A 15,740-nucleotide genomic window follows, 5' to 3' on the forward strand; every position below is an offset into this window, starting at 1 on the left:
CTCATGTATCATAGTTTCTTGTGTTCACAATTATGACCCATAAGTCATAATAGGTACCAATAAACACAAACTAAATGAGATTCTGTCAATGAACTTCCTCATTCTCATGTGTGTCTCAACTTGTATCCAACTCGCATTTTTAATCATGCTTCGCCAATCGAATCTCTCAGTCATTTGATTGCATGCTAAGATAGTGAACATCGAAACAACCTTTGAGCCACTGAGAGGAGTCGTGAGGGTACTCAATCGGGTCTCACGCATAAGTTGAGATAAAACTTATGCCAATCTTTTGGTGGACATTTGCACATATGATCAGAAGCATGTGCTATTTCATTTTCTCCTTTTCCCGTGGAGCATAAGTCTTTATCTCATAAGATAATGCTGTAAATATAATATTGAGACACCATATACATCTGAACTAAGTTTCTTGATCTACTCATTAAACATGAACACTCATCTGACCTCTTGAAGTAGACTAAGTAAAACTTATTTCTACCAACTCAAGAGTTGTGATGTAGACAGCCTAACCTAATTCAAGAATTAGTGGCTGCTTTCATGACTCGAATCCATGACCTATAGGTCACATTTATTACCAAAAAAAAAAAATGTACACAAACATCAAATAATAAGGGTATGCAAATTAATCAAACTTATTTTAATATTCAAAAAATAATAATATTTTGTGAACCTCAAAAAAAAACTAATGACTGTAGTAAAGCCGCGTAGTCCTTTAAGATCATGCATTCACAACAAACGCATTGTTAAGAGTCAGATGAGTCAATGGATCTACACCCGTTTGTGCAGATGTACTTTATGTTCACTTTAACACGGCAACATGTCTTTAATCGAATTGAATTTAATATCAATGAATTTGGTTTTATAATTATATTTCGAATTCTTGGTGCTTAAAATAGAACTTTGATTGTCAAAAAAGACTGTCACTAGATCAGTACTAACTCCAGCACCAACAAATGGATCAAGATCGTTTTTAACTAATCCTTCGCTTGTGCTACTGAGGGGAGAGCCATAAACTCAGTTTTGTCATTACAAAAGCTACACATAATCGTTTTTCATTGCTCTATGATATAATGTCATTATAATGCATTGAACAAATTTGGAGGTCTGCCTACTCTTATTCATATCTCTTCCACAATCAGAATCAGTGTATCCGACCCCTTAATTCCTACCATGCCCTCACGACAAAGCACAAAATCAAAAGTTCCCTTATGTACGCTCTTGATTCTTTTTAACTATTTTTTCAGTGTGCTGGATTTAAATTGGTTTCATATCTTTTATTTTTTATTTTAATTTTTTAATTTTTAATTTTTATACACAAGCCAATTGCGAACATATATCAAGTCTAGAAAACGTAGCTTCCATTAGGCTACCAACAAAACTGTCATAAGGAACTCTATTCATAATTTATTTTGTTTTGGAGTTGATTTGTCGTGGAATTACAACACATTTGATGTCTTTTACATGAAGTTCTTATTGTTTTTTAAGTATATTATATGTCGTTTCTTAGTTGTTTTGTGTTTTGTGGGGAAAAATTACTCAAAATCTCAAAGACAAGCAAAAATGCCAAATCAAAGTAGGAAATGACAAAATGTGGCATAGATACGGTAACGCAGAGTCAAATGCATACCGAAAACAGAGAACTCATAAATCTGGCAACTGAAATGGGGGAAAACTGGTGTACCAATGCCGCATTCTAGTCCTTATTCTGCATTGGAAAAGCACTGAAATGCCTTTGCATATTATCAAATGCGGTTGATTATGCGGCGCAGATTGGCCCGACAGGGTATTTTTTTCCAATTTTGTGCACTAATTTTGGAGGCTATAAATACACTTTCTAGCCTTTTTATTCATTATTCAGATTCTAAAACTTGCCACTTGTAAAGCATTGAATACTCCATTGTTGAAACTTTCTAGAAGAATATTCCAACTTTTCTTGTCATCCTCCTTTATTGTAAACTTTAAATGTTGTCTTTATTACTTTATCTTGTACTAGAACACATGAGTAGTTAATTTTAATACTAAGGTTGTGGACCCAATAATGGGTGCTATGTTAATGGGTGTTTGCCATTGAATATATGCATAACGGGTTGTTGGTTTCTATTTATTTCTTATGCTTTAAAGTTGGCTGGTGGTTGCAAACATTAACCTATGCCATAAACCCTTTCTTTACTTGGGAAGACGAGTTAGGGTTTGGTAGAAATGAATAGCAAGAAGTCGAGGCGATAACCATCGTTTAATAAACTCACTCAGGGATAAGAGGAGTTTACTTGGCATAAACTAATCGTTCTTCAACTCAACTCTTTTGCATTTGGGAAAATTATAAAGAGGAAGTTGAGAAATATTAGAGAGTCATATAAAGATTAAGTGCATACCATACAACGACTCATTAAGAATATATCGTATTAACACCTATAGCATTACATTCTATCAAAATGGGGACACAACCTTGGTTTTTTTCTCCAATTAAAGTTATTTTCAAGTCAAAATAGCAATTAGATACATAAACTCTTTTACAACTTACCGAAATAGGATTACGACTAGAGTCAAGTAATACACTACAAAAGTAACCTTTTCACACCATATTTCCTATGGAATTCGAACCCAGCCTAGTTGGGTTACTATACTTGACAGCGAACTACGTCGTTTGTTAGGTGTAATTTTAGTGTATCAAGAATCCTAGGAAACAATTTAGCATATATTGTCTTTGTTAATTAGAGTTTTGATAGGATCACAATTTTGCAAGTTAAATCATTCAAAGAATCATTTCTTTAAACTTATTCTCGAAGTCTTTATTTTGAGAATGTATCCATCTCCATCCACATCTTTCATCTCTAAGTGAGATGATAACAAGGCCTTCTTCACCTTGCTTACATCCTCCAAATCATATTCTAGCTATTAATATGTCATCAACATATAATGACATAACTAGTGAAGTTTTTCTCAGATCGTTTAGTATAAACACAATGATCTTTTATGAATGGAGTCAATAGAATTGCCCACACTAAGAACATATATATACCACTATCTTGAAGGTTGTTTATGGATATAATAAGACTACAACAGTCTACAAATCATATGTCCTTGGCCCTTTGGATGAAATTTCCAAGTTATTCCATATTATTTCGTCATTTAGCTCTCCATCGAGATAGTCAGTTGTTACATCATTTGATGCAAGTATAGATCCAAGCTAGCAACAATAGTCAGAATTAGACAAGTAGAGATTATGCAGCATAACAAGTGAGAAAGTCTCGTCATAGTCAATTCCTTCGTATTGCGTATACCCCTCAACAATAAATTGAGTCTTAGATTTCTCAATTGTGCCACAAGCCATCAGCTTAAATTAGACAAGTAGTTTTGTGCTCTTTTGGAAGTTTAGCTAGTTCTTAAACTTGATTGATTCTCTTAGACTCCATTTATTCTTTCCTTGCATTATTCTATTCTATGAAGGCAAGTAAAAAATCTCTATAAATTTCTTGGCTCATTTCTATTCTTGTAGAAGTACTATATCTTGGTTGAGATTCATATATTCTCATATTGTTCCCGTTTAGATCAATTTCGCTCCTATTTAAACCAGATCTATTAAGCTCACTCTCACTTGAAACAAAATTCATCTTGCTCTCATTTGGACTAAAATCATTGTAAATGAAAATCAGCGACGAATTCCTCCTATACCTCCATTTTTTTACTAGTAATAGTTACGGACCCACAAAATCATAGCAAATCAATAATTAGTCTGATCTTTAATATCAATAATTGTTAGAACAAAAATACTGGGGTTAAAATAAAAAATCTGCAGAATGGCTTCCGGCATGTAGCAATGCCACTTTCCTTAAGGAATATTTGCCCCCACCACAAGGTATGCAAAAGGGATTGCGAATTTCCTCTAGGATACGATGAAACTCTTTAATTGAATTTGTCTTTGCACAAACAAATCGAATCACAGGTCACTCAAAAGAAAAAACAGAGTTTGTCTAACTAATAAATATTTTATGCGGCAAATAAGTATAAGAGATTTGGAGAAGGAGAAGAAGATCTTGAAATATCTTTCCTGTTACTTTGACAGTCTATTTATAGACATAAACATGTCTATTCTGAAGAGACACATGACTATTCTGAAGAGACATATTTGTTGGTTACACAACTATTGGAATTTAAACACAATAACTGTTCAATTTTCTATAAATAGCTGTTTCTGTACCAACTAACTGATTTAACATTGAAAGACAACATTACTAACAATGTTACAGGACTACCTAACATGTAGTAGGGCTACTGTAAGTAGTAAGATTATTGGACCTTTGAGAGACCGATTTGAAAATGCCCAACAATAATCATATCATAACATGTTTTTGTCTTCGTCAAGGAGGAACACGTCTCTAGGAAAAATGCTGAAGAGTAATTTTGGTATGCGCTTAGTTTAATATTTTTTTTTTTTTTTTTTTTTTTTTTAGCAGAGCATTAAGGGATACTTGTTTGGTTTTGATCAATGGAAGATGAAGACTAATGAAATCCAAACCTATATCAGCAACTTTTAATTTATATTTTTATCTGATGAAAGTGAATATAACTTGTTTTACTTGAGTGAAAATTTTGACCAACTGACTGAAAGTTTGAAAGGAGAAAAATATTACTCTATTTATTTCATTTTATAGGAGATCGCTACTTAATGAGAACCTAATTATTTATATTTTCTAGCAACAATTTTCAAATGGATTTATTTATAAAATGTTACTCCCTCTTTTTTAATTTATACGGCGTCGTTTGAATTTCGAGAGTGAATTTTTATTTAATTGTACAGTTTCTTAAAGTCAAAGGGCAGGACTAAGACAGAGTACTTAGAGTGCAAGTTCATTGATGTGAGACAGGTAGAGGACGAGGACGTGCAGCTGGATACTCAGGTCATCCCGAAGAAAGAAAGTTTCAAGTACCTGGGGTCGATCATCCAAGGGACTGGCGAGATTGACGATGATGTCACACATCGTATTGGAGCGGGATGGATGAAATGGAAGCTCGCATCGGGGGTGTTGTGCGATAAGAAGGTGCCGCCTATTCTAAAGGGAAAGTTCTACAAAGCGGTGGTTAGACCGACTATGTTGTATAGGACGGAATGCTGGCTAGTTAAGAAAGCTCATGACCAGAAGATGAAGGTAGCAAAGATGCGGATGCTGAGATGGATGTGCGGGCATACCGTAGAGAGATAGGATTTGGAATGAAGTGATTCGGAATAAGGTGGGTGTGGCCCCTGTGGTGGATAAGATTGCGGGAAGGGAGGTTGAGATGGTTCGGCCATGTGCAGCGGAGATGCGTTGATACGCAGTAAGGAGGTGTGAGAGGATGGCAGTGGTGGGCCTGAAGAGAGAGAGGGGTAGGCCAAAGAAGGCCTGGGGAGAGGTGGTTCGGCGAACGTGGCGGCGCTAACCGCGCCCACCGAGGACATGACCGGTGATAGGAGGGGGTGGAGGACAAGTATCAGGGTAAAGGGCTAGTGGGGGGCCGCGAGGTTTTCTTTTTCGTATTAGGAGTATTTTTATCCCGCCTCTATGTGTTGGGTCCTGTCGATCTTTGTTGTTTTATCATAACGTCCCTTGTTTTCTTTTGAGCGGGGTCTTTCGAGCAGCGGCCTCCCTTAGGAAGGGTGGGGGTAGGTCGCGCACACTTTACTCCTCCCTGCACCCCACATTGTGGGATTCAATTGGGTATGTTGTTGTTGTTGTTGTTTGTACAGTTTCTTAAAATAAAAATTTATATATTTAAAATACCTAAAAAATACTATAAGTCACAATAATTTATAAATCAAAATATTTAAAACAAATAAAAAAGTCTGATGTCAAAGAAAAATTCGTTTGACTCTTGAAATTTGAAGATAATTCTATTTTTTGACCGCTCTAAACATATATATATATACTAGTTATGTGAGGCCCGTGCTAAGCCCGGGCCCAAACTCAAGATATAAAAGCAGATATTTTAACTAAAGAAATATAATTTGTGTTAGTATAAGTGTACAATAACAACAACAACCATATACCCATTGTAGTCCACAAGTGGGTAGCTATATAAAAGCAAAATTTTCATTCCACTCCTTTAATATTTTAACTTCCATTTTGATGAAATTATTTAATTCAAATCAAATTTGGAACTTTAATTTGACATTATAACTTATGTATCCTAATTTTCTCAAGTTATTTAATTCTAAATAAATAATCTATACATAGTTAATGAACTTTTAAGACAAATACATAATTTAACTTGTGCGTAGGATGGAAATGCCTCCTCTTAATTAGGGATTAGGGGTTCGAACATGGATATGGAAAAAAATCTTTGGAGGAAGCGCTCCCCCGAATAGGCGCGATGCGGTGCGAATTATCTGGATTAATTGGCTCAAATGCGGATATCGAGCACCAATCGTAAAATCAAAGAACATGAAAAATGAGGTAGGAGGTTCGATAGGCTTTTTGAAAAGGAGACTTTTGAAAACAAAAACAAAAAAATTGACATAAATAAATAAGATTAGGACCTAAAATTAATTAATTAAAAAGTTTTAAAAAAATTTGAAAATTATTGTAAGGACTACAAAAGTCCCCGGGCCGATACTTTTGAAAAGTAGACTTTAAAAACAAAAAACAAAAAAATTGACTTAAATAAATAAAATTAGGACATAAAAGTAATTAATGAATTTTTTTTAAAAAATTTGGAAAATTATTGTAAGGATTACAAAAGTCCTCACATTCCCTCTTATATATAATAGTAATAGAGAGAGAGAGAGAGAGATTATTTATTTTAACTAGCGCTTTAATTAATCTTGGCGACACGCTAAAAAAAATACCCATAAATTTTATATATTTATTTTATTTTAAATTTTTTAGAAAACGATAAATGGTAGTCATTGTCAAGGTACGTCAGGGCACTTGTCATTCGCCATCAGAATCTAATACAGTAATTATCAATATAAAATCATATTGTTTCCCGAATCCAACACTGCTCAAATTTTTAGTTTGACTCAATCACGAATATTGACTTCTTTTTTATGTCACCCAAAAATGTCGGGAGTATGCAAATTGTGGAAGTACTTTAAAAGGCCAAACCCATCGAATGACAACGTAGTGGTCATTTCTTTCACTCGAAGACCAAGCCGACCTTGCTCCATTTTTATAAGCCAGGTGGGTGTCATTCCTATTCCGCTTAGACATTTTTGCGACAATTATCGGAGCAAAACTAACGGCCGAAAAGGCGCACGTCATTGCACATCAACCTTACCTAAAAAGCCTTTAATTTTTAATGGTCAAAACTCACGAATTTACAAATTAGTGAATTTACAATTAAAATGAGTTGACACGATTTAATTGAGTTGACACAATTTAAATGAGGGCGCAATTTAATTGGCGAGTTAATCGCGAGACGATGATGTTGGTTTTTGCTCAGATAACTGCAAAAAGTGTCTAAATGGAATAGGAATGGCTTCCAAGTGTTAAATGAAACAAGCGCCACTTTTCCAATCTTTCGTCAAAAAAAAGCATTAAATAGGGTGTTTGTCATCATCAAGTAAAATAGTGCTATTTCTATATATGACTTTAATTATGAACAAAAAGCATTTGTTGTGCTTTATTCCATAATGAAAATAAATATCTAGCAAACATAAGTGGAAAATAATAAATTAAAATCAATTAATATTTGAATAAATCTATTATAAAGGGGTAATTTTACAAAACATGTACTACTATAATGGTGGACATTGTTATTATAGATAAAATCTTTGTCATAATGAAGTAAAAATAATATAAAAAATCAGGTTAGAAAAACTTGATTGTTATAAAAAAATATTACTATTATAATAGGTAGTTATTATAAAAAGCTCCAACTGTACCCAACAGGTTAATTTAGGTGGGCAGATGATTGCCACAGGCCAACAATAATAATAATAATAATATATTCAATGTACTTATATAAGTTGGTCGAGAAAGGATGGTGTGTACGCGTGAAGGTAGAATACTATTTTGGATATGCAAATTTGAACATTGAAGCACAATTTCATTTTGGTCAGCTACAAAGAAAAGACCACAATCGGTGCAAAATTAAATTGAAAAAAGAAGAGCAATGAATGTAAGCACAAAACCGAATAACATGCATCATTTTTGGGCGGCTAATCTAGAAAGAAAAACCAGCCATGTCGACAATTTTCTCCAACTTCTGTGGCTCCAATACCACGTATCTCAATTTCTCCTTTCCTATAAATATCCATAGCCGTTACTCCCTGTTAAGAGATACATTACAACTACTCTTGTCATTACTGGATAACAAAAACAAGAAAAAAAGCCCAAAATGGAAAACAAACAACACATGCCACTTCTGACCCCTTACAAAATGGGAAACTTTCAGTTATCTCATAGGTAATTCTCCTTCCACATCCATTTCTATTTCATGGATCATTTGTTGTTTCTCATTTCAATTGGGAGATACCCATGCTTGTGTCTTCATCTTTTTCTTTTTCTTGGTAATTCGATGGTGGTTCCCCTTTTTGTCAATTGTAATCAATGCTCATTATGCCTTCTTGCTTTTTCTTTCTCATTTTCATCGTTTTGTTGTTAAAGGTTTCTGATTTGTGCAAATTAAAAGATAACCCCCCCACACACACCAAAAAAAATAAAAAAATGAAATGAAATGAAGCAAATTTTGTTAACCCACTCTTTAATTTGGTTAAAACTTGAAATCCGAAAAACTAACATACCTAGTCTAATCTCATAGGTGGGGCACAGTAGGATAGAGTGGACGCAGACATTACCCCTGCCAAATGGAAATAGAGAGGTTGTTTTCAAAAGACCCTTTTAAGTAACACATAACAGGGTAGTTTGAAAAAGACAATACAAAAGTAATAACAATTGAAATCCCATTTTAACAAATGGAGATGAACTTTTATTCCATCAAGTTATTGTTGAGCTGGAGTTGTCTTTTTTTGTTTTTTGTTTTGGTGATGATTTACAGCCTCTCTACCCCATAAAGGTTGAGGTAAGGTCTGCGTACATCCTACCCTGACCCCACTTGTGGGATTACACTGGGTATGTTGTTGTTGTTGCTGTTTTGGTGATGATTTATTCAAATTCTTGATGAGCCAATGGAGAATACAAAATGTGGCAGTTTCTTATCTCCCTGGCATCATCTAAAGCTGCAAGGGCATTGATATTTACTCTGTTAATTTTGATAATTCAGTTACTTTGATAATTCAGTTACTTTCTCATCCTTTACATTAATTTGAAAGTACATTTTTTTAGCATTGAGTTTTGACATTCTATTATTGCATAGTCCTATATCTATTTGATGGATAAAGATGCAGTGGTTCTTATTGCACTCTATATGTCTTTCAGGGTTGTCTTGGCACCATTAACAAGGCAGAGATCATATGGAAATGTTCCTCAGCCACATGCTATCCTTTATTACTCACAAAGAACCACAAAAGGGGGTCTTCTAATAGCAGAGGCCACAGGAGTTTCTGACACTGCCCAAGGGTAACCTTAGTTCCTGCAATTTACTCAATAAGTTGATAGTTCTAGTTTCCTCCCATACTTCTCCCAAATACTCTTTCTAAATGCTTCTATATGCTTATTTATTGAAGGTACCCAGATACACCTGGTATATGGACAAAGGAGCAAGTTGAGGCCTGGAAACCAATTGTAAATGCAGTCCATGCCAAAGGAGGAATCTTTTTTTGTCAAATTTGGCATGTTGGGAGAGTTTCCAACACAGGTAACTGACTTTTCTCTCATATTTGACACTTCAAGAGAAATGAAATACTAAAATGTGACTTGTGTGCTTCTTAACTGACTCCTTTTTACAGGTTTTCAGCCCAATGGACAGGATCCTATCTCCAGCACAGACAAGCCATTAACACCTCAAATTCGTTCCAATGGCCTAGATGTTGCACAATTTACACCACCACGGCGGCTGACAACAGATGAAATTCCTCAGATTGTTAACGACTTTCGGCTTGCTGCTAGAAATGCCATTGAAGCAGGTAAATATTTCTGGTCAAGTTCACTGCTTTAACGGAAAGCTGTTTCAGTCTGAAATTCTGGAATCTGAAATCGTTGTTCCGTATTCACTATATTTGTTTAAGACGAGTAGTATCTCGAAAGAATAGATAAAAAAGTCACCAAGTGCTAAATTCGATCATGAATCATTAGAATGAAGATGCACAGGCATGAGTTGAGCTGGCTATGTTACTATTTGAATAGTTCTGGTGACTCATGTGATACGTTGCATATAAAAAGTTTTGTTTATCTAAACCATTTTGCAAACTTGGTAAAATAGGATGACCTTTTAACATGTTTTATGCAGGAAGAGTCAACTTTTTTCATATATGTGAACTCATTTCATATCTTTTAGCTGGTGCAACTGACATATCTGAGACACAGGATTAGAACTTCTGCTGTTAACAATACAAGGGAGAAACAAGAAAAAGTTTGTAATCTTTGCAACATAATGTGTGCAAACAGTGTTACATATGTAGTCTAAGTGGCATTTCACTGGTGCTCTTCTGCGAGTAACCAGAATGAGTCACTTTCTGGTTATGTTCACTATGGTTTTCTGGGAATCAAGAAAAGAAATTTTGGTCTAGGTGTTGTCACAAATAACTAAAATCTTGCAGAATATTTGCTGAAATAGGTGCTTTGTTAGATTAATTAATTGGTGAGATGATTAGTTGTGATGTACAATCCTTGCTTTGAATAACTGCCTGTTTTGCTGTCACATCAGTATTGCCTTCAAACTAACACCCACTTTCAAACCAAGCTTGTGTTATGTAATCTGTTCAATTTGCAGGATTTGATGGGGTTGAGATCCATGGAGCTCATGGTTATCTAATCGACCAGTTTATGAAAGACCAAGTCAATGATCGAACCGACCAATACGGAGGGTCTTTAGAGAACCGCTGTAGATTTGCACTAGAAATAGTTGAAGCGGTTGTAAATGAGATAGGAGCTGACAGAGTTGGAATAAGGCTTTCCCCATTTGCCGATTATAGTGAATCAGGAGACTCAAATCCAAGTGCTTTGGGCCTTTACATGGCTGAATCCTTAAATAAGTATGGCATTGCTTACTGCCACATGGTTGAGCCTAGGATGAAAACAATTGGGGAAAAAGTTGAAAGTCCTGAAAGCCTTGTACCCATGCGGAAGGCATTTAAAGGTACTTTTATGGTAGCTGGTGGTTATGATAAAGGAGATGGAAACAAAGCTATCGTTGAAGACCGAGCTGATCTTGTCGCATATGGGCGTATATTCTTAGCCAATCCAGATTTACCAAGGCGATTTGAGCTAGATGCTCCTCTCAACAAGTATAACAGGGAGACATTCTATATGTCTGATCCTGTTGTTGGCTATACTGACTATCCATTTCTAGAAACCACGGCATGATGCCAAGGAAGGATTGGATACCCTTATTTGGGTACGGGTGGGGGGTTTGTCAAATACTTCATATGTTTCACAAAAGAAGTGATCTATTAATAAAGACCACTAGCATTTTCTTCAGTTGTTTAGTAGTTTCATTTACATTTTACAGTTGTAATCTTTCGGTTTTTGTGATCAATATACTAAATAATTCCTTAGTGTTTGTGTCGAGAAATTCGGTTGTTACATCATGTCGGGTCAAATGGTATTTGCTTCGATATGTTTTTTTTACCAATACAACATCTCGAATAATAGTGTTCCATCGTGCTCCATTACAATCAAGTGACTAATTGCATAGGTTATGCATTCTAAAATTAGGAAGCATTGAAGTGCTTTATACATTTTTAGAACTAAAAAACGTTTTTATACATTGGAGGTGTTAACCAATATCATCCCTATTATTTCACCCAAACTTCTACTACATTCTTATATTATCCCACTTGACTGGCAACATCCAATAGATGAATGTTTTTAGCCAAGTTTTGCATACTTAGGAGATGTTGCCAATTAAGTGTTATAGCATAAGGATAGAGTGGAAGTTTGGGTGAAAAAATAAGAATGATACTGGTCAAAAATTCCAGAAATTGTTCAAAATTAAGATGGTACGAGGACATAATCGACTTTTTCCCTTTCTAAAATTGGCTAAAGTAAACAAAAAGAAAAAGAAAAAGAAGAAAAGGATTGTGACAATGTCGGTGATGACGCACGGAACTAATAATTGGCTCCTTGTTGTTTGCTGGATATAATTGATCAAAAACATTCCACGTCATAAGGTAATTTGTACCTCAATCGAAGAAAATGACATCTATTTTATCAAAGGATTTGACTGCCGCATCATATTACAATACTTCCTCTGTCTCGTATTAATTGTCCACATTATTATAAATATCTGTTTCAAAATATTTATTCATTTACAAAATCAAGATATAATTAATTAAGTATTTTTCTACTTTGCCCTTAACTTTAATTATTTTTTAAAGTAATCAATATTAATTAGAGTGTAATTAATTGGAGAAATAAGAATAATGTAATAAAAATACATTTTTATTTATGAGTTCTTAAAGAAGCGTAAAAGAGAAAGTAGACAAGTAATATAAAACGGATGGAGTGTATTATAATTGAGTTGATATCTCACATGGTCATGTAACTATTAATAATTATTTCAAATTTTTTTTATTTGATTTGTAACAGAAAATTCCACAATTATTGTTTTTTTCACTTATAAAATGACTCAACCTATTAAATTGATAATTTCGATAGATAATGTTGATGTGGACTCTTTTAAGCTAAACTTTTAAAAATGAAACTATATCAATTTTAACCTATAAATTGACCCGCTCCACTTGTACAATCCGCTAAAATTAAATGTCTTTGTTGAATTTGGAATCCGGTCTCTTTCGTTTGTCATCCACTTTATTGACCATTAAATCCCACCAATATTTCTCATTATAGACACATTTCGGTGAATAGTTTGTGTTCCAAAATCATAAATTGAGGCCCTGATTAAAGCCACGTGTCTCTAGATAAATTTTAAGGCTTAGATTGGGTCCTTTCTCCTCCTTGTATATCCATTTTTACCATATCATTAGAGACTGTTAATAACTGGAGAAGATCTCATCATCTAATAAAAATTTACTTTATATTTTCCTTTTTTTTTTTTCCTATGGGCAGCAACACAAGAAAATTGACGGAGTGAAGAAGACGTTACGTTCATTTAATGAGTAGTAACATCAAAATAAATTTAACGTGAAGGAACTTGTGTGTTATAGATGTCATTTAAAATTTCAACCACAAAACTTGTGGAACGACTCTGAAAAACAATACTCCCCTATCCCCCTCACCCCTTCATTTTTATTTGTTTTGCACGTTTTTTAAGAAAATATTAGCCAAAAAGGTAATTTGATTAAATTATTTTTATTGATTCTTTGATCTAAATTAATGCCACTCTCTTTTTCACCGTCTTAATCTATCTCGACATTTATTGAGTAAAGGTAAAGATGAAAATTAACCCCCCATTTGTTTCAATTGGCTTGTCTTACATTTCTTTTTAGGCCGTTTAAAAGGGAATGTATCTTTTCTTTTTGGAAAATCCTTTAATTCTACTTTTCATATGACATGTTTAAAATCACAAGATTAAAGGGCATTTTAGTACATTTTACATTTTTTGTTAACAACCACAAGATTCAAAAGTGTTCTTTACTATATTAGACTTCGTGTCAATTCAAAACCAGACAAATAAATTAAAACGGAGTAAGTACTTAATTATATCTTGAATTTCTAAAATAATAATTATTTTTAGTAAGAACGACAAGCAAATTGGACCGGAGGAAAAGCATTTCCAATCGTCATTTATAGTCTTTCTTGACTTTAATTTTCTCTGTTTTGTTTTTTAATTTTCTAGTTTGCCTTTTGAAAGGGGCTGTTCATTTAGAGTTTAATATGGATTCTAAGCTTGATTTAAATCTTTTAAGTAGATTCTAGGATGAGGACATGGTGAAATTCTTAATAGTTTACCGTACTTTGATCTTTCGACTATTTAATTTTAGCGAGTCGGAAAAGTGGAGCTGGTTAATTTACTAGCTAAATAGAATAATTTTTTTTTTTTTTTTAAAGTTTGGCTTAAAAAGATGTCACGTCAGTAACATCTTCCGGAAATATCACCTGAATTGGTTGAGTGACTTTGTAAGTGAAATGACAATAATTTAGTGACTTTAAATTTCTCTTACAAAATAAAAAAGTGTCTTTCTGAGATAATTATAATTAGTTGAGTGATTGTATGAGAAATCGATTCTATATTTATATTATCAAAGACTGCTATGTGGCTTTTATAGGTATGTGTTTATAGGACTAATTTACCTTACCTACACAAGTTATTTTTGCATTCTATATAACTTAATCTATTGTAACATATGTATTGGGAACAAACCAGCCACAAAAATAATATTCACGATATTTACAGCGGAATAATAATGTAGCGCTGAGTACTGTTAATCAACAAGAATAAAAAGAGCGATAATGACATTAAGATTTTACGTGAAAACCCTTCTGAATAAGGGAAAAATCATGAGCCGAGAGGAGCAACTGATATCACTATAACAAGGAATTTTACATTTTGTAGGTTTGAGTACAATACTCTAAGACAACTACACATCCAAAAGAAATAATCCTCTTGTAAGATTTTTCCATCTCACTACAATATTGCTCATACTTTCTGTTTTTCCTCACAAACTATTTCCCATCTGTGATGCCTCACTCTTCTTTTCACTCTTTGTTGGTATGACAAATGAGAAGCTGAAGGCTTCTATTTATAAGGAAAATGGCCTCCCTATTAACCAATCACAAGCATTGGTTTCCTTGCAATTTGCATTGCAAGTTCCCAATGCAAGTTGACATCAAATCTGTTACAATTGCCCAAGTCCGGATTTGGCCAAAACTTATCTGGCAACATGGTATTTCTTTTCTCTTTTTCTTTTACATTAATGGGTATGGACCCCATCAATCTCTCTCTCTCTCTCTCTCTCTAGATTCATTCACCGCAAAAAGGTAACATCGGACTTCTAGTTTGAGTACATGCTGACAAGTTCTTTGCACAATTAGAACTTGTCCCTTGGTACAACCTTGGTCATCATATCTGTAGGATTCACATTTTTAGAAATCTTCAAGACTTGTAGAGATTCATTTTCTACCATTTCTCGAATCCAGTGATATCTCACGTCAATGTGCTTGGTCCTTGCATGGTACATGGAGTTCTTGCTCAGGATTATTGCACTTTGACTGCCAATGGACCATGTACTCTTTCTATTGCAATTCAAGCTCTTGAAGGAACCGTTCGACCGTATCATCTCTTTTGACTTCGGTAGCGCAATGTGCTCTAACCGGTTGTAGAATGTGCGACTTACTTCTGTAACTTTGTGACTTACTTCTGCAACTTTGATTGCCACGATATAGCTCCTTCTGAAAAAAGTAAACCAATAGTGAATTTTACGGGTCAAATCACGCTTCATGTCGAGCGTCAACTTATAACCTTTCCAAGATTGGATCGGATCCTCCAACACGAAACGGTATCCGGCGGTACCTCTTGGGTACACAGTATACTCCAATGACTTCCCGGTGTTCTTTTCCGATTTTCGAAAACCCAATCCTTTTTGTGAGAAAATCGGGGCTAGCCCCTTCATCAAAACCCTTTTAGGTAGGGAACTTTACCATTTCTCTTTCTCTCCTTTATTTTGGACACTTGGGTTGCTACGAGACTAGGAAAAGGGGTGGGGGATTAAATTTTTAACGTTA

General features: G+C 34.3%; 1 protein-coding gene across 1 annotated transcript; it reads left to right on the forward strand.

The window, feature by feature from the left end:
- Nucleotides 1–8,164: 8,164 nt before the first annotated feature.
- On the forward strand, nt 8,165–11,611 carry LOC132034289 (12-oxophytodienoate reductase 1-like). Its single transcript, XM_059424593.1, has 5 exons — nt 8,165–8,402; nt 9,375–9,515; nt 9,623–9,753; nt 9,845–10,021; nt 10,828–11,611. The coding sequence occupies exons 1-5, from the start codon at nt 8,335–8,337 to the stop codon at nt 11,418–11,420; spliced, it is 1,110 nt and encodes a 369-aa protein (XP_059280576.1). The 5' UTR covers nt 8,165–8,334; the 3' UTR covers nt 11,421–11,611.
- The last annotated feature ends 4,129 nt before the right edge of the window (nt 11,612–15,740 follow it).

This window comes from Lycium ferocissimum, chromosome 10 (genome assembly GCF_029784015.1).
Source record: "Lycium ferocissimum isolate CSIRO_LF1 chromosome 10, AGI_CSIRO_Lferr_CH_V1, whole genome shotgun sequence".
NCBI lineage: Eukaryota > Viridiplantae > Streptophyta > Magnoliopsida > Solanales > Solanaceae > Lycium > Lycium ferocissimum.